Here is a 20,914-nt window from a genome sequence, read left to right on the forward strand (position 1 = left end):
TAAGACCATTCCGTGGCTACTCATGTGCACATCACGTAATTTTACCACGAAAGATCGAGTGTAATGACTTTAGTATCAGTGTCCTTGCATATCTGAATTCGCAGTTCCATAAAACAAGGACAGAGTCACATTCACACTTCGTACAATACAAATAAAATAAAACTCAGTTTTGGGACAAACTAATGGTCTAACCGCCAAGTGTAATAAGTTGCCTTATTCATTTTGTCTGAAATAAATTACCTAAGTAAATGACTGTAGTAAATTACTGAAGAGAATGACTCAAGTAATTGACCTAAGTAATTACTTAAGTACCTGACTTAAATATCTGAGTCACGCAAGTAATTGACCTAAGTAGGTGACTCAAATAACTTCCTCAAGTAATTCATGTAACTAACTGACTAAAGTAACTGACCAAAGAAACTGACTTAACTAATTGACTTAAGTATTTGACTTAAGTAACTGACTTAAGTAACTGACTTCAATAACTGACCTGAGTAACTGACTTAAGCAATTGGCTTAAGCAACTAACTTCAATCACTAACTTGAGTAACTGACTTAAGCAACTGTCTTAAGTAATTGAGTTAAATAATCGAATTCAGTAACTTTGTCAAAATCTGTAGTGCTTATAGATGATGACAAGCATTTATGTAACAACAGATTTTATTATACGCTACACTGGAACGTCTGACTAATGTTGATTGGGTTTATTAATTAACAGCGAATCCCATTTGAGTGTACCATTTCCAGTCAGTAAGAAATAAAGTGACTGGGTGTGTCAGCTGCAGGAATTAAAAATAGAATACATAAGAACCGATTTCTTTTCAAAAATATTATTATGCTTTCGACAGTGGCTAGTTAATTTCAGTTATCCTTGACGAAACATAATTAGGAAAGAATAATTGTATTTTTGTCACTGCAGTTAAAATAAGAAGAGAAGAAAATGTTCATTGTATTGTTGAAAATCTGAGAGTCGTTTTTAGTGGGCTTTAGGTACTTCTCTGAGATTAATTGAATACTAAAATATTTTTAAATTCGTGCGCCATAGCTTTTATAAAAGAAATTTTGTTGCAAAAACACGACAAATACCACAAACTCTAAAAGCTCTTTTGGGGCCTTCCTGCGGGAGCTTCCTAGGTCGCCCTCTCTCTGTAGGTCCTGGTCTAACTGGCTAGAACCTCCTCTGTCCGGCACAGCATTAAGCCTGCAGCAAATCGTATGAATTAGTTACTGAATAACAAATATTTCATGAGACTCGAAGAGCCTATTAAGCATTCCCTAAAACGTTCCATCACTCGTATTTCGTTTTTCAGCACTTAAATTAGTGCTCCACTGGTTCATATCCCACCAGTTGATCTCAGCAGCCGAATGGGTAAAGAGGAACGACACGGTACATACTGTTCGTGCTATTTTCGAACTCAGTCTGTAGTTACGTCTTACATTTGTTTCTTGTGATGTGTTTCTTTACTACCGTGAATTCGCTCTAGCAACGCGCGCGCCTGGCTACCAAGCGGAGTGCGTAACACAGGTTAACGTGCGCATCTAATAGTGTAAATCTTCACTCTCATTTCGTTCCTGCATTCTATAAATATCAACGGTGTTGCTACATTTGTCATAATATGATTTTATTAAATTAGAGATCTTAATGTACTTAATTCAACAACTAACATCACAGCATATATAAACAATGGGACACCATGGGTGAAAACGATAGATAGTTACGCAACAGATACGGACATTAAATTTCGTGGCATCATTGACGAATTTCCTGAATAGCAGCAGTTTGTGGGCGCATGCAAAGAAAAAGTTGAATAACCAATAACCTACGAAACATCAGTAACTGGAAGGTATTAGAAAGTTAGTCAGCTTGGATTATTGTACAGTTCAGCAAATACTCCTGCTATTTATTAATAACTGCAGTAATAATTATACTCATATATTAAATTCTGAGGGACACTGCATGAAATGTCTAAAGTTGGCCTCTAAAAATTGGGAGAGATGAAAGAAGCGATAAGTGATAGATAAAGATCTTAGAAACGCTTGGTGATCGAGCCCCAGACCTTGGGATAGGTAGATCGGCATTCACCCTATAAGCCACTGTAGAATTCATCTGGACGCATACTACGATATTATTTTAACAAATCATATTAAAAGAAATGCGTTTTCGGTGGACCTTCTATGCGCCGCTAGCTACAAATATCATACTTTTTGCTTTAATACGAAATCACCTTAAGAATTCTCTCATGAAATACGGCATGCTCTCATCTGTTCTCCACCAGCCAATCACAGCACAGTGGTAACGGTGTGTCTGTAGGCAGATATAATTAGTAACGAATGTAGTGATTAACGAATAATTTGTAACAAGTAGCCCGCATCTCGTGGTCGCGCGGTAGCGTTCTCGCTTCCCACGCCCGGGTTCCCGGGTTCGATTCCCGGCGGGGTCAGGGATTTTCTCTGCCTCGTGATGGCTGGGTGTTGTGTGCTGTCCTTAGGTTAGTTAGGTTTAAGTAGTTCTAAGTTCTAGGGGACTGATGACCATAGATGTTAAGTCCCATAGTGCTCAGAACCATTTGAACCATTTTTTTGTAACAAGTAGATTGCTCGAAAGTACCGAATACACAGCTGCATCACATTCAGGTATCGTGTTCAGTGGCACCAGGGTATGATGTGTGCATACTGAGGGGTTTGTAGTGTTAGTGATTCATTTGTCACGGTCATAATCATTCAAATGGTGCTCAGGGGACCTTTCTGTGCGTTCTGTATTTTGATTCTGCAAACAGTAATTGTGCTGAGTTTAGAGGTTAACACTGTTTGCATCGTTCATCCTACGGTATAACCATGCCCCAATAATGAGCACTTATGCATGTTGCACACCTTCAACCACTTGAACGGGATAGAACTGTGGGCCCGCAGGAGTCTGTATGGATCTACAGATGGATGCAATGTTGGATACAATGTAACGGTGATGTGTCGCTGCTTTCAACAGTGGACTGTGGAACATTCCCACGCCTGTAGAACAGGTTATGGACGCCTGCGTAGTACAGACGCATGTGAAGGTCTATGCATTGTGCGAGCAGCAGTGGCCGACCGTACATCATCCAGTAACAAAATCCGGACACATGTTGTACCTTCTGTGCCATCAGGAAACATTGGGAATCATTTGCTTGTAGCTGGCTTAAGATCACTCGAGCTTCTGTCCGGGCTACACCGACACCACGACACCGCCAAGTATAACAACACTGAGGGTCGAGGAAGAGTTGACTGTAGTGGCTATCTGCCGTCTTCAGAAATGAGAGTAGGTTCTGTCTGCATGCGAGTGATTGAAGTACATATCCATGCCGAGCGGTTCTAGGCGCTTCAATCTGGAACCGCGCGACCGCTACGGTCACAGGTCCGAATCCTGCCTCGGGCGTGGATGAGTGTGATGTCCTTAGGTTAGTTAGGTTTACTTAGTTCTAAGTTCTAGGGGATTGATGACCTCAGATGTCAAGTCCCATAGTGCTCAGAGCCATTTGAACCATTGGAACACATCCATGGCATAGACATGGTGATTTGCATATTCCAGAGTGCATTCTACCTCAACACAAAGGCCTCGTATGAGGCTTCATAGTAGCGGGGCTATCAGTTATAACTCGCACTGCATGGGCTATCTATTGCCGTTTCTTCAACAAAAGGTGATGTGCTTTTCAGCAAGACAATGTTCGTACAGACATGGCTGCTGCAATGAAGCGTGCTCTTCGTTGTGAAGAACATCCATCCGATATCAGTTTCTTCCCACACTTGTTGCAACAAATCGCGAGTGTACTTATGCAACGACAGCGTAGGTTCGATTTTTCAGGTCGGCTAAACCGTTTGGTAGGGAAGAAACATACACAGTGTATTTCTGGATTTCCGAAAGGCTTTTGACACTGTACCACACAAGTGGCACGTATTGAAATTGCGTGCCTACGGAATGTCGTCTCAGTTAAGTGACTAGATTTGTGATTTCCTGTCAGAGAGGTCACAGTTAGTAGTAACTGACGGAAAGTCATCCAGTAAAACAGAAGTGATTTCTGGCGTTCCTCAAGGTAGTGTTATAGGCCGTAGATGACACTGTCGTTTATCAACCTATAAAGTCATCAGAAGATCAAAACAAACTGAAAAACGATTTAGAAAAAATATCTGAATGGTGCGAAAAGTGGCAGTTGACCCTGAATAACGAAAAGTGTGAGCACATGAGTGCTAAAAGGAACTCGTTAAATTTCGGTTACACCATAAATCAGTCTAATCTAAAAGCCGTAAATACAACTAAATACCTAAGTATTACAATTACGAACAACTTAAATTGGAAGGAACACATAGAAAATGTTGTGGGGAAGGCTAACCTAAGACTGCGTTTTATTGGCAGGACACTTAGAAAATGTAACAGGCCTACTAGGGAGACTGCCTACACTACGCTTGTCCGTCCTCTTTTAGAATACTGCTGTGCGGTGTGGGATCCTTACCAGATAGGACTGACGGAGTACATCGAAAAAGTTACAGAAAGGCTGCACATTTTTTATTATTGCGAAATATGGGAGATAGTGTCACAGAAATGATACAGGATTTTGGCTGGAAATCGTTAAAAGAAAGGCGTTTTTCGTTGCGACGGAATCTTCTTACGAAATTCCAATCACCAACTTTCTCCTCCGAATGCGAAAATATCTTGTTGACACCGACCTACATAGGGAGAAACGATCACCACGATAAAATAAGGGAAATCAGAGCTCGTACTGAAAGATATAGGTGTTCATTCTTTCCGCTCGCTATACGAGATTGGAGTAATAGAGAATTGTGAAGGTGGTTCGATGAACCCTCTGCCAGGCGCTTAAAAGTGATTTGCAGAGTATCCATGTAGATGTAGATGTTTTTAATGAAATTCCAGAAAAAGAAATCCAGTGATGTCGAGTCTGGGAAGCGAGGTGACCATGCGATAGGCCCTTCACGGCCAATCCACTGACCTGGGAAGCGATTACTGAACTTCCGTGAGGAAATGAGGTGGTGCACCGTCCTCCTGGCAGTAAACCATCCCATCTCGATCTGTGGAATTAAAAAGTTTTCAAATATATCCAGATACACAATACCAGTGACAGTTTTCTCCATGAAGAAGAAAGGGCTGTACAGTTTCAGTTTGCTAAGGGCACGAAAAACATTAACTTTGGGACTGTCACGAACGTGTTCCAGGTTTTCATGTGGATTTTCGCTGCTCCATATTCCTGAGTTGTGATTGCTCACCATGCCACTAGTATGAAATTTTGATTCATCGCTGAAAATTATTGTGTTCAGGAATGCCTCATTGTCCTCTTTCCGATGCAACACTTGCGCACAGAATACCCCACGTGCAATTATCTGCATCACTAACGTGCTGTGCCATTGCGAATCTGTAGGGTTTCAAGTGTAAACGTCTAAGCAGTACCCGCCAAACCGTCTGTTGTGGAATGGAGGTCTCGCGAGAAGCACGTCGCGTTAATTTTTGTGGACTTCGGGCAAATCTTTCCCTAACCTGTTCGACATAATCATCTATCATGTCGCAGCGAACAACCCGTCTCAACAAAGTTCTTATGCCAAGTGTAAATTGCAAGCCTGCTTGGGGCTCTTTAGCATATTCGGTGCGAAATTTACGGCGAACAGTTGTTGCACAGTCCGTTTCATGAAACCAAAACACACAGCACGCTTCCCACCACTGAAAGTAGCCATTTTAACTGTGCAGTACTCAAGCGCTCCTGGTGGCGGAATGTGGTACTGATGCACTGCGTAAATCAGACTTTAGGTTGTTTGGTGCAAAATGCCACATCTACCAATTCTTTACGTTACCTCAATAAATTTCTATATCATTCCAAATTTGAAGAGTCCGTTTTGACTTACCCTGTATACTACTAGAACGATCAACTGTCACCTCACTTGTCAATAAAATGACTCTGTCCTTGAGAGTATTGCATTTTTTTCCGATAGCGTATAAGTGGTTTCTTTTACAGGACTACACACTCCAAGTCCTCTGAAGAACAGCTAGAGGAGGGGCACTAGATAACACTTGGTGTCGTCCGCAGGTGTTCACGGTGTTCGTGCTGCCGCTGAACTCGTGCTGCAACCCGTTCCTGTACGCGATCCTGACGAAGCAGTTCAAGAAGGACTGCGTGCTCATCTGCAAGGCGATCGAGGAGTCGCGCGTGACGCGCGGCATCGGCCGCTGCCGGCACAGCTCCAACTTCAGCAACCGCCAGACGCCCGCCAACACCAACAGCCTCGCGGACCGCTCCTCCAGGGAGCAGCAGCAGCTGCAGCAGCTGCAGCAAGCCGTCGCCATACACCCGCACGCCTGCACCTGCGCCGGTCAGTCAGCACTCGCCGTGTTTCCATCAAAAGTACCACTTACCGGATGGTCTCACAGAAATCCAGTCTGGGCTGTAATTATCGCATGGCAGCGGAATTTGGTAGATATTCTAATGATTCAATGCGGGAGCGGCTTGCACTGGAAAAAAGTAGTTCCAATTTTGGCCACCAGGTGCAAATCTGGCGCTGGACAGCATGTTGTCGACGTCTTTTGCGCTTATATTGAACAAATAGCGTAAGCGACCATTAACAATATCAACATTATGCCTTTCTCACTTGTTTGGCCATTTCTGCCCACGTCCCGTTCCAAATCCATTACACATAGAAATATTTATATATATCTTTCTTGCATTCACAGCGCCAGATTTGCACCTGGTGGGCAGAATATGAACTTTTTTTCCAACGTGAATCAGTTCTGCATCAGTGCATTAGAACATCTACCAAGTTTCGCTTACATGCGATAATTATAGTCCACACTGGATCTTTGTGAGTAGCTGCACTTTAGTTATAACCTCCTAGTACTTTACTTTTTTCCGTGTCCGAGAGAGAACATCTAAACTCTCTTGTTCTAAAACTCTGCACCTTTAATTGCCTTGTCGTAGCATAAAAAAGGAATTTCCTCTGTGCAAACCTTCATCCTCCATGGGCACATGAGCGAATGTCGATTCATCTGTGTTTTTCCGCTTTCGCACTGATCATTTTCAGGGGACCCCACTTAATCACGTTTACTCTGAATTTTGCGACTCCCGTTCTAAATATATTCACTGCACTCCATGTATTATACTGTAGGTGCTGGTCTTGTGTGATTTCCTCTTTGGAGTGCAGGTTTGTATTTTCCAGAGTCGCACCATAAAGGTACGCGGCAGGTCTCATGTCAGCCCGTTAGCGGTTCTGTCCTTTGATGCGGCTGATCTGGGAGGAGGTTCGAATCCTCCCTCGGGCATGGGTGTGTGTGTTTGTCCTTAGGATAATTTAGGTTAAGGAGTGTGTAAGCTTAGGGACTGATGATCTTAGCAGTTAAGTCCCATAAGATTTCACACACATTTGAACATTTCTGTCCTTCGACTGAGGCTCTTCCTTGACCTAAGATGACATGGAACTGTTTGGTGGTTATGCATTAAGGGCCGTGGGTCGGTTTGCCTTTTTCACCTCTCTATTTCACTGGCTACTTTGCGTCTGATATTTGGTGATCCTATGACCGCAAGTGGATAACTTTTGTGGACAGACACCAGGTGACAATCCTAACACTCTTGTATAAGCGACGTACCGCTAAGTAATGCAAACAAGACCAACCGTTCACCTTGTCATGCAGAGTGACAACAGTGCTACGTCTGAAACTGTGAAGCAGTACAGACGTATCACATGTATTCCTAAGTTTCTTCCAGCGTAATCTGCGCAGAACCTGACACCTTAACCTCAGTAACTAACTACACTCCCTGACAAAAGTAGTGAAACGCCGAGAACAGAAGGAAGCAACGAAATGAAACTTCGTGAGTACAGTGGGTATGTGATTTAATTTATATGCTTACGAAATCGTGCCATATTTATCAAAAAACTTGAAGTACGTCCTCTTATCTGAATGATATTGTGGCTTCTGTGCCCTGGATGCACTGCACTCATTCGGCTGGGAGGGGTGTGATAAAGCCGTTGTTTCCCCTCCTGCAACAAGATGGCCCACACCTGTTGTAACTGCACACTGATTCCCTAGATCAGTGATCGTCAAACTTTTCTACTTAGGAGCCAACACAGAGACTGTAGGACGACACCTCAGACCCCGTAGGAAAGTGGGGGGAGGGGGGGGGCGGATGCTACTCAAAGACGTATTCAGTTTTCACCAAAGCATAGCTAGTGATAGAAGCTTGCCATTTACAGATTTTGAATCTTCATATTATAATGTATCACATCAAATATTTTCAAGTGGGACAGAATTTGATATAATGGGACTAAATGTATTTTGCTGAAGGCTTTTTCGCTGGCTCTTTACTATTTGCTTTGTTTTATTATTACTCGCGTAACAACTAATATATGAGATAAAATATGTTGCTACGAAAAGATCCCCGAAATACCTTTTAGTGATGCTGCGCTGTGACTTTCTTTGGATCATTAATTTTCAACAAAACAAAATAGATTATGTTCTTATTGTTCTGGATCTGGCTTTCTATTAAAGGAACATTTTTTCGTTACTGTAACTCGCCGTAAAGTTCAACATATCTTCCTTACTTTATAGTTATTGAAAAGGTTAATGAAAATTACTTCGTTATCAATACTGATGTTACAGTACGCAATGATTGTTCAACATCAAAATTTTGCAGTGGATTTTTGTTAACAGTAAAACACCAATAAGTACCACGACTAACACTAGAACATGAGACTATCGTCATAGAAAAAGATGTTTTTACTATAAGGTTGGCCAGACCAGAACTACGCACAGCAAGATTTCTTTTATGTTATGAAGGTAAATTATCTTTTTGCACTGTTAATAATATATTATCAACAGCCCGGGTCAACCTGTAAAACATATCATAAAATCTGCTGCTCTGCTCTGCAATTCCGAAAGCTGAAAGAAATAATTTTACTTCACTATTACCTGCCCGCTTCTTTGCGGTATGATTGATTTCATTTAATGCAGTTTGAATGCGCCGCGGCAGCGGCTCGTTCGCTCGTAGCGCAGCTCTGCACCACGAATAATATTTAAAAAACTGAAAATTTCTTAAAGGGATGGGATAAAATACCAGGCAAGCTTATTACAAATCATAATGCAAGGTTTCACTAACTCTATTCAAAACATTTAAACAAATCAAGTTATTATACACCTTTCCCAAGCTATGTCTAATGGCGTCCCTCTCACAATCTTGACAAAAGAATGCTACGCAAGCGTACAATATAACGTCACAGGCTCTTCCTACTCACGTAACTCCAAGAAGACGACAGAGAAATTAATGTTCGTTCTGTACTATTTATAGTAGTCACATATTCTCATCTTTGTTTGATATTTAATAAGTATCGTCTGTGGCGGTTTCAGTATTCGCCGTCACAGATATTATCTAAATAAAAAAAATCAGTACATAATTCTATACAAGAACAAAACATGACACATAATGCTTTCTCTTTATTACGTAATACGTCTTTTGCTAAGAGACGTTACAGTTTACATAGTGACAAATTTTCCGCACCTAAGCGGGTGCTGCAGCCACTGGCAACGAAACAAAATCCCACGTTGTTTGTTGTGGTTTCCAGGCACTTTTTATGGGGATCTTGATGCCTACTGTCTAAACGAATACCAAGCGGTTGCAGCAGACCGTTTTCAATCGGACCTTTGTATTAGGCTAATACACTGAAGAGCCAAAGAAACGGGTACACCTGCCTAACATCGTGTAGGGTCCCGGAGAGAGCGCATAAGTGCCGCGACACGACGTGGCATGGACTCGACTAATGTCTGAAGTAGTGCTGGAGGGAACTGAGACCATGAATCCTGCAGAACTGTCCACAAATCCTTAAGAGTACGAGTGGGTGGAGATCTCTTCTGAACAGCACGTTGTAAGGCATCCTAGATAGGCTCAGCAATGTTTATGTCTGGCTAGTTTTGTGGGCAGCGGAAGTGTTTAAACTCAGAAGAGTGTTCTTGGAGCCACTCTGTAGCAGTTCTGGACGCATGGGGTGTCGCATTGTCCTGCTGGAATCGCCCAAGTCCGTCGGAATGCACAATGGACATGAATGTATCAGGTGATCAGACAGGATGCTTACGTGCGTCTCACCTGTCAGAATCGTATCTAGAAGGATCAAGAGATCCATATCACTCCAACTGCAAACGCCCCACACCGTTGCAGAGCCTCCACCAGCTTGAACAGTCCCCTGCTGACATGTAGGATGCATGTATTTACGAGGCTGCCTTCGTACCCGTACACGCCCATCCGCTCGATACAGTTTGACTCGTCCGACCAGGCAACGTGTTTCCAGTCATCAACATTCCAATGTCGGTGTTGACGGGCCCAGTCGAGGCGTAAAGCTTTGCATCGAACAGTCATCAAGGGTACACCAGTGGGCCTTCGGCTCCGAAAGCCCATATCGACGATGTTTCGTTGAATGGTTCGCACGCTGACACTTGTTGATGGCCCAGCATTGAAACTCCAGCAGTTTTGACGAGGGTTGCGCTTCTGTTACGTTGAACGTTTCAGTGTAAAAGAACGCTACACACCTGTTCCAGGCTTTCAATAAGAAAACTCTTGAATGCATTAAGTCAAAATTGAATTTTCTAAGTTGAACATCGAGTGGCATTCAATTACTCAACATTCTGAAACCCTAGTTAGTACGCCACTCCGTAAGGAGATCACAACTGTAGTGCACGGCTCACAGCCACAGTTAACTTCACACTGTCTCATCAAGTTGTACCAGCTTTAAAATGAAAATATTAACAAAGATTCTTAGTAATTAATGACAATGGATAAAATACAAATACGCAGAAAAATAGAAGTATTAATAAACGAAACGATTCGTTGAATTTAAATCTGATGCGCGTTTGTACCTAGCTGTACAGACAATGGTCCAGTGGCAGGCATTCAGGAAAATGGCGTGTGCTTTGCCACATCTGGATAAGGTAAACGTTCTCAGACGATCACCTGTACAATCCGCCAGCGAGCCCACGTCCCAGGCGAAATTATCTTCATGCATAGAATTACGACAGACTTCTACAGTAGAGAGAGAAGCATAATTAATTTACGCATTACAGTAAGGTAAACCAGTTAAATATGAAATCACAGTATTGCCCGGCATAGGCAAGAAAATCGCTGAAACTGGTAGAGAGAAAAATTAACTCTTAATCAACCCCCCCCCCCCCCCCATGAACAATGGACCTTGCCGTTGGTGGGGAGGCTTGCGTGCCTCAGCGATACAGATAGCCGTACCGTAGGTGTAACCACAACGGAAGGGTATCTGTTGAGGGGCCAGACAAACGTGTGGTTCCTGAAGAGGGGCAGCAGCCTTTTCAGTAGTTGCAGGGGCAACAGTTTGGATGATTGACTGATCTGGCCTTGTAACACTAACCAAAACAGCCTTGCTGTGCTGGTACTGCGAACGGCTGAAAGCAAGTGGAAACTACAGCCGTAATTTTTCCCTAGGGCATGCACCTTTGATGTATGGTTAAATGATGATGGCGTCCTCTTGGGTAAAATATTCCGGAGGTAAAATAGTCCCCCATTCGGATCTCCGGGCTGGGACTACTCAGGAGGACGTTGTTATCGGGAGAAAGAAAACTGGCGTTCTACCGATCGGAGCGTGGAATGTCAGATCGGGCAGGTACGTTAGAAAATTTAAGAAGGGAAATGGATAGGTTAAAGTTCGATATAGTGGGAATTTGTGAAGTTCGGTGGCAGGAGGAACAAGACTTCCGGTCAGGTGAATAAGGGTTATAAACAAATGGGGGTAATGCAAGAATGGGTTTAATAATGGATAGGAAAATAGGACTGCGGGTAAGCTACTGCAAACACCATAGTGAACGCATTATGGTAGCCAAGATAGATACGAAGCCCACGCGTATCACAGTAGTACAAGATTATATACCAACTAGCTCCGCAGATGACGAAGAGATGGATAAAATGTATGATGAGATAAAAGAAATATTCAGATAGTGAAAGGATACGAACATTTAATAGTAATGGGTGACTGGAATTCGACAGCAGGAAAAGGGAGAGAATGAAACGTAATAGGTGAATATGGATTGGGGGGAATAAAAGAAAGAGGAAGCCGCCTGGTAGGATTTTGCACAGAGCATAACTTAATCATAGCTAACACTTGGTTCAAGAATCATGAAAGAACACTGTACACATGGAAGAACCCTGGAGATACTAGAGGGTATCAGATAGATTATACAATGGTAAGACAGAGATTCAGGAACCAGGTTTTAAATTGTAAGACATTTCCAGGGGCAGATGTGGACTCTGACCACAATCTATTGGTTATGAACTGCAGATTAAAACTGAAGAAACTGCAAAAAGGTGGGAATTTGAGGAGATGGGACCTGGATAAACTGAAAGAACCAGACGATGTAGAGAGCTTCAGGGAGAGCATTAGGGAACGACTGACAAGAATTGGGGAAATAAATACAGTAGGAGAAGAATGGGTAACTTTGAGAGACGAAATAGTGAAAGTAGCAGGGGACCAAGTAGGTAAAAAGACGAGGGTAATAGAAATCCTTGGGTAACAGAAGAGATATTGAATTTAATTGATGAAAGGATAAAATATAAAAATGTAGTAAATGAAGCAGGCAAAAAGGAATACAAACGTCTCAAAAATGAGATAGACAGGAAGTGCAAAATGGCTAAGCAGGGATGGCTAGAGGACAAAAGTAAGGATGTAGAGGCACATTCACTAGGGGTAAGATAGATACTGTCTACAGGAAAATTAAAGAGACCTTTGGAAAAAAGATAACCACTTGTATGAATATCAAGAGCTCAGATGGAAACCCAGTTCTAAGCAAAGAAGGGAAAGCAGAATGGTGGAAGGAGTATATAGAGGGTCTATACAAGGGCGATGTTCTTGAGGACAATATTATAGAAATGGAAGAGGATGTAGATGAAGATGAAATAGGAGATATGATACTGCGAGAAGAGTCTGACAGAGCACTGAAAGACCTAAGTCGAAACAAGGCACCGGGAGTAGACAACATTCCATTAGAACTACTGACAGCCTTGGGAGAGCCAAGCCTGACGAAACTCTACCATCTGGTGAGCAAGATCTATGAGACAGGCGAAATACCCTCATACTTCAAGAAGAATATAATAATTCCAATCCCAAAGAAAGCAGGCGTTGACAGATGTGAAAATTACCGAACCATCAGTTTAATAAGCCACGGCGGCAAAATACTAACACGAATTCTTTACAGACGAATGGAAAAACTAGTAGAAGCCGACCTCGGGGAAGAAATGTTGGAACACGTGAGGCAATACTGACCCGACGACTTATCTTATAAAATAGATTAAGGGAAGGCAAACCTACGTTTCTATCATTTGCAGACTTAGAGAAAGCTTTTGACAATGTTGACTGGAATACTCTATTTCAAATTCTGAAGGTGGCAGGGGTAAAATACAGGGAGCAAAGGCTATTTACAATTTTTACAGGAACCATATGGCAGTTATAAGAGTCGAGGGGCATGAAAGGGATGCAGTGGTTGGGAAGGGAGTGAGACAGGGTGGTATGTAGTCTATCCTTGATGTTATTCAATCTGTATATTGAGCAAGCAGTAAAGGAAACAAAAGAAAAATTCAGAGTTGGAATTAAAAGCCTCGGAGAAGAAATAAAAACTTTTAGGTTCGCCGATGACATTGTAATTCTGTCAGAGACAGCAAAGTACCTGGAAGAGCAGCTGAACGGAATGGACAGTGTCTTGAAAGAAGGATATAAGATGAACATCAACAAAAGCAAAACGAGGATAATGGTATGTAGTCGAATTAAATCGGGTGATGCTGCGGGAATTAGATTAGAAAATGAGACGCATTAAGTAGTAAATGAGTTTTGCTATCTGGGGAGCAAAATAACTGATGATGGTCGAAGTAGAGAGGATATAAAATGTAGACTGGCAATGGCAAGGAAAGCGTTTCTGAAGAAGAGAAATTTGTTAACATCGATTATAGATTTAAGTGTCAGGAAGTCGTTTCTGAAAGTATTTGTATGGAGTGTAGCCATGAATGGAAGTGAAATATGGACGATAAATAGTTTGGACAAGAAGAGAATAGAAGCTTTCGAAATGTGGTGCTACAGAAGAATGCTGAAGATTAGATGGGTAGATCACATAACTAATGAGGGGGTGTTGAATAGAATTGGAGAGAAGAGAAATTTGTGGCACAAGTTGACTAGAAGAAGGGATCGGTTAGTAGGGCATATTCTGACGCATCAAGGGATCACCAGTTTAGTATTGGAAGGCAGCGTGGAGGGTAAAAATCGTAGAGGGAGACCAAAAGATGAATACACTAAACAGATTCAGAAGGATGTAGGTTGCAGTAGGTACTGGGAGATGAAGAAGCTTGCACAGGATAGGGTAGCATGGAGAGCTGCATCAAAGCAGTCTCAGGACTGAAGACCACAACAACAACAAGCAAATCATCACCATATTGGTTAACAGCACACTAATTCAGAGAGGCAACGAGCATTTGTAGTTCAACGTTCATAGATCGGTATCCATCCATTCTGTAAACGCAACGTGCAATTCTATGCATTAACCTAAAATGTCAAAGTATAGGCCTGTGGTTCGTCGCTGACACTTAAACCCCTAACTGCCACGTGAATTTAAGAGTTTGGTCAACCTGAATAGCCGGCCGGAGTGGCCGTGCGGTTCTAGGCGCTACAGTCTGGAACCGAGCAACCGCTACGGTCGCAGGTTCGAATCCTGCCTCGGGCATGGATGTGTGTGATGTCCTTAGGTTAGTTAGGTTTAATTATTTCTAAGTTCTAGGGGACTGATGACCTCAGAAGTTAAGTCGCATAGTGCTCAGAGTCATTTGAACCATTTGATTCATCCTGAATAAACTTTACATGAAATGGAGTATCCGGTGAGTTATTACCGTATATCAGAAGGTGGAAACGAGAGCAAGGCCACAGCCTTCAGCTCCAGGAGACGCTGGGCCAGCTACACAGCAACTGCATGCTGCACTCTCATGTGTATCTTCCGGTCAGCGGCGGTTACAATACTGCCTGCCCCGCTGCCTACACGCCTCGGTCCTGAAAACCAGCACGTGACTACGGCAAATTCACGCTTCCTTCACTGATCAGCGTACACTCCGTTCTCTTCTTAAGAGGAGCCGCATCGCCCAAAATGACAATATTTGACATTTCTATTTTTATGCAGATTATGAAAATATGGATATTTATGCTTAATTTGGTGTTCGTTTTATTGAAAAACTGGAACATTTACTATTTTAAATAAATATTTGAAAATAATCATGCACTGACATTTCTGAGGATGTTGTTTGGCATCATTTGTGGAGAAGAAACCCTACAGTGACTTGCCAATTACAAAACTAGAGGGCAATAATCATGTGCAGAAGATGATTGGCGCAAGACCGCTTACACCACAACAGCAACTGGGAAGTACTAAGTTATTAGGCGGTCTCAGTATAAGACGTCGACTGACTGATAAACAAACTGATCAGATTACACAATATTGTAGTATGGCTATAAGAAGCAACAGGATAATTTAGATGGTATAAAGAGAGCTGTTTGGGCAGTTTATTCCCACAAGCTATGTATTGATGCTGAACCAATCCACAATCTGTGCCTCATTGAGTGCTGTAAATACCTGAAGGAAAAAGAAGAAGATAAGTAGAAACTCTCTCAGAAAATTACTGTATCAAATGCTGTTGTGCTTGCCATATAACCTGTTTCAGCATCTTGCCCATCCGGAGCTGCTGGAGAAATTTCTGAAAGGCAAAACACAAAATGCCAACGAATCTTTTAAGATAGTTGTGTGGTCAATAATACCAAAAAAATGTTTTTGTTGGAAGGTCAGTCTTCGAACTTAGTGTTTTTGACGCTGCTTTAATGATGGCTATTGCGGGAAACTACATGTTCTGGAACATCTTGGAATTCATAAAAGATTAAACCGTCACTAAAAGATGGACTTGGAGCAACTGCGAGTCGTGAAGGCAGAGTCTGCAGCAAACAATTTGTCAAAAGAAGTCAGATCCAAGGAAAGGAAGGCAGCGTTGGGTGAGGAAGATGAAGAAGGAGATGAGGACAGCCAACCAGGAGGATTATAACACATTCTCTATATATCAGTTGACTATGTATTAATTTTTTTAAAAAAGGAATTTTGTCGAAATGACATTTTTAGTATAAATGTCCTGTTTCACAGAAACCGATAAATCTCACACCTACGAATTAGTTACCCCTTAACAAAGGTAGTACCCTGTTGTTCTATGTCTACTTTAGTAGCATTTGCTCAAATGGTTAAAATTCAAGAAATTAAAACTGTGAAAATTTGCGTCAAGAAATTATATGTTTAGGAAAAAATCATAACATTTGTTTTCCAAAGGGCCGTTTTAAAGTGATTGTACATTCACGAAACATGAGAGAACATGTGGTAAAAATCCCACATTTATATACTCAACAGTTCCTGAGAAAATGTGGCATTATGTATTCAATTTAACATTATCAAGATAGGGTGGTACGACTCCCCTTAAAAGTCAAATCAAGACAGTCTTTTCGCGCTTGCTCGCAGCTTAAAACTGTTCCAGTCCGAGGCGCTCCTGCCCTGTCACTACAAACAGATTCGATAACTCTTTGCTCCAGTGAAACCGATCAGAGGCAAATATCGATACGTACGTACCAAACAGCACACAGTCAGTTCATAAAGACACGTGTCATCTGCTGATGAGCACTGTCCTCCGAAACAATGGCACCACCATATTGTGGCATGAGTAGTAACAGATGAAGAGCCAGAATGTCCGTGGATTACGGTTTGCTATCAGACTTCCTTCATTCACGTCCACCCATGACCTGTCGCGTTCCCATGTACTCCAACACTAGGCCGCTGTCACATTCGAATTCCTCACAAATCTACGAAGGTCATTTTTAAAGTAAGAACTGACAGTGCATAGTGGTTGCCCACACCATGATGGCAGTAGTAACACCGCTGTGTCTGTCCAAAACACTGGAAGAAAGGGCCTTATCCCCAGGTCGCAGCCATGCTCGTCAACAAAGTTCATCCAGGATAGTGCAGAACTGTGAACCATCACTGAGCCCAGTCTGACGCCATTCATCAGGAGTCAATACTTCCTGATCACGACACCACTCTAGACGCAACCGTTTGTGTTGTGGTGTCAACTGCCGACTACGCAAGGGACGGGATACCACAAAACGTTGTCGGATGGCAGGGGCAGATGCGAAGGCGTTTACGATGTGCTTAGTGCACAGTATGACGATGCTCCCTCATGGTGATCAGATGTGGTCGGCCAGAAGCTTGACGACGAGCATACCTGCCGTCGCGTTCCCATGTACTCCAACACTGGGCCGCTGTCACATTCGAATTCCCCACAAATCTACGAAGGTTATTTTTAAAGTAAGAAATGACAGCGCATAGTGTCCGTGCATCCTGTCACGTGAAGTCGGCTCACGGTCGGCCACTCTTGGCCAGTCTCTCAGACGGCCGCTGTGGCCGAGCGGTTCTGAGCGCTTCAGTCCGGAACCATGCGGCTGCTACGGTCGCAGGTTCGAATCCTGCCTCGCGCATGGATGTGTGTGATGTCCTTAGGTTAGCTAGGTTTAAGTAGTTCTAAGTTCTAGGGGACTGATGCCCTCAGATTTTAAGTCCCATAGTGCTTAGAGCCATTTGAACCATTTTTGAGCCACTCTCTCACTACGACGCCACTAAGCTTTACGACTCTGCCGCTGTTGTATTGTTACACTGCTTCGTTTGTTGCTACATTAATCAGTAATCCTGCCGATTGTCCTGTGCGCTCCATTATTCGGTTCTCAAATGCGAGGCAAGTCCGTCCTGCTGAAACTGTTCGATTGGTTGGTTCATTTGGGGGAGAAGACCAAACAGCAAGGTCATTGGTCCCATAGGATTAGAGAAGGATGTGGAAGGAAGTCGGCCGAGCCCTTTCAAAGGAATCGTCCTAGCATCAGCCTGAAGCTATTTATGGAAATCACGGAAAATCTAACTCAGGATGGCCGGACGCGGGTTTCAACCGTCGTCGTCCTGTGTACGAGTCCAGTGTGCCAACTACTGCACCACCGCGCTTGGTTCAAATGGCTCTGAGCACTATGGGACTCAACATCTTAGGTCATAAGTCCCCTAGAACTTAGAACTACTTAAACCTAACTAACCTAAGGACATCACACACACCCATGCCCGAGGCAGGATTCGAACCTGCGACCGTAGCAGCCTCGCGGTTCCGGACTGCAGCGCCAGAACCGCACGGCCACCGCGGCCGGCCACCGCGCTTGGTCTGCTGAAATTCACCGGCAGCTTGTTGAAGGTTATGGTACAGGTTTAATGAATGATGAAAATGTGCGTAAATGGTGTACGCTGTTTAATGAAGAAAGGACAAATTTTCGTGATGAAAAACTATCTGGGCGGCATGCTGTCATGAATGAAGACTTCACAGATAAAGTTGATGAGGCAATTCGCCAAAACAGGCGCTTCTCTACTGACTAGCTGCATTAGAAATTTCTACAAGTTTCAGGATTAGTAGTATTTCACACTGTTGCTGACAAACTTCACAGCAAAAAGATGTGTGCGCGATGGGTGCCGCAAATGTTGACAGAAGAACACGAAACAAAGCGAACGGCATATTCTTTGTCCGTTATGGACATCACAAGGATGGTGGCGGGTTCATTGGTCACATTGTGACCGATGAAACGTGGGTTGTGCGCTACACTCCAGAGAATAAACGTCAATCCAGTGAAACCACGAAAATTCAAACAAGGACCTTCAATACGGAAAATCATGAACACGGTTTTCTGAGACCGGAAAAGTATTCCTCTGTTAGACTTTTTCCCAAGAGGAATGACAATACATGATGAGAGGTGCTGTGAAATATTATTAAAGCTGAGGCGCGCTATTCAAAATCGCCGGCGGGGACTGCTCTCTAGCGGCGTCGTTCTTCTTCACGACAATGCCCAGCCTCACGTTGCGGCAAGAACAAGGACGCAACTGGACAACTTTGGTTGGGAATTACTGGATCATCCACCATACAGCCGTGACTTAGCACCATCAGACTTTAATCTGTTTCCGAAACTGAAGGAATTTCTTGGTGGAAAGCGCTTGAAAAATGATGACACGTGCAAAGAAACTCTTGCTAACTGGTCTAACGCTCATGCGGCAGAGTATCCTTAATGCTGGTGTCCAAAAGCTAGTCCCATGACTTGACAGATGTTTAAATGTTCGTGGTGACTATGTTTAAAAAGTGAAAAAAATGTGCATATTGTGATACAATTTATGTTCATAAATAAAATTTCTCTTACTCCATTACAAATCGGCCCTCGTAGATAGGCACGAATCGTCCAGCCTGCCAAATGGAGACCCAAAATGAAGCCATTTGCAAACTCTTTCAGGTGCTGGTAACGCTGTCTCACGTCGAGTATGCGCCATTTCTATGTCTTTTACATGGATCATTCAAAATCTGACGCTGTTTCCTTTCTATAATTTATCCAGTTATTCCTATAATTTCACTTCTTCCTCTCCTTTACGTTTTCTACTGTGTCCATTTCTTTATCTGCTTAGCCGCCTTCCTCTTTTTTCTTCTTGTTCACTTTCTTCTTCTGCCTCTTCAATTTTGTTCTCTCTTTACTGTACTTCATCTGCTTTTTCCTCTTCAGTCTCTTCTGCGTCTTCAACTTCCTCTTTCTTCGAAATCATTCTGCAGGAAAGACCCTTCATTCCTCTGTAAATCATATCTCTTTCATCATCATTCCCATTCTCCGTCAGTTCACTACGTTATATGAGGTTGAGTTTCAGAACCACCAAAAAGTGTAGACTGGGTCGATTGGAATTGAAAATATTTACTAAAACATTAGTATTGTCAGTGTGAACTTAATAATGCCTGCAAAAACTCATGTTCATCTCTTAATGATTAACCAAATGTCATCAACAAGGCATGCAACACAGTTTTGTGTTCAGTAAAAAATAAAATGTTGTGTGACTAGGGCCCCCCGTCGGGTAGACCGTTCGCCGGGTGCAAGTCTTTCGATTTGACGGCACTTCGGCGACTTGCGCGTCGATGGGGATGACATGATGATTAGGACAACACAACACCCAATCCCTGAGCGGAGAAAATCTCCGACCCAACCGGGAATCGAACCCGGGCCCTTAGGATTCGCATTCTGTCGCGCTGACCACTTTTTTTTCCGTTGTGTTTGGTCGTTGAGGATGTCGCAAGACATCCTGTTCAAGTTCGGTGGTTGATCCTTCCACTCAGTTTTTTATTACAGAGGCCAACCGGATCTCTGACCGAACACGCTGAGCTACTGTGCCGGCGTCCAATATCGGAGAGCCCTAGCAGTAGTGACAATATGTAAAGGAAAAATCAATCGAAGTGTGTGTTAGGGAGGGCACTCAGGTTAGGCACTTTGTGCAGCATCGTGGTCCGTCGTTCTGCGGTGGTGTAATGGTTAGCATTTCTACCTACCAATCATGACGACCTGGGTTCGAGTCTCGCCGGCACGGTAGCTCAGCGTGTTCGGTCAGAGGGTTTAGCTACCCTCTGTAACAAAAAAACTGAGTAAATGAATCAACGATCAACCTGAACAGGCGTCATCGGACGTCCGCCACGAACAAATTCAACGAATAATCTAGAACATAATGAGATTTATAAAAAAAGGAAAATAAAATTTAAAAAAGATGCAGTGGCTAGAGGTTTAAAAAAAAAAGTCCCGGGCGCTGCACAAATTTTAATTCATTTCGTCTGCTTCTATCGTTATCGTCTCAGAGAAACATTTAATTATAATCGGTAGTGAGATTACCGATTTTGGGACGTTATTTCCTTCGACACATGTGAAATATATCACGAAAATGTTCTGTTTCGTATCTTTTGGGTAAATATTTTTGTATATATTCCGCATGCGGCGATGGTAATGA

The 20,914-nt window shown here is 42.9% G+C and overlaps 1 protein-coding gene across 1 annotated transcript in view; it reads left to right on the forward strand.

Annotated features, from left to right (window-relative positions):
• LOC124622852 (lutropin-choriogonadotropic hormone receptor-like) overlaps window positions 1-20,914 on the forward strand; it is a 315,610-nt gene that overhangs the window by 282,805 nt on the left and 11,891 nt on the right. The window contains exon 14 of the mRNA XM_047148644.1: window positions 6,063-6,345. Within this exon, the coding sequence (XP_047004600.1) occupies window positions 6,063-6,345 (283 nt within the window). The remainder of the gene's footprint in view (window positions 1-6,062; window positions 6,346-20,914) is intronic.

Source organism: Schistocerca americana, chromosome 7, assembly GCF_021461395.2.
Source record: "Schistocerca americana isolate TAMUIC-IGC-003095 chromosome 7, iqSchAmer2.1, whole genome shotgun sequence".
NCBI lineage: Eukaryota > Metazoa > Arthropoda > Insecta > Orthoptera > Acrididae > Schistocerca > Schistocerca americana.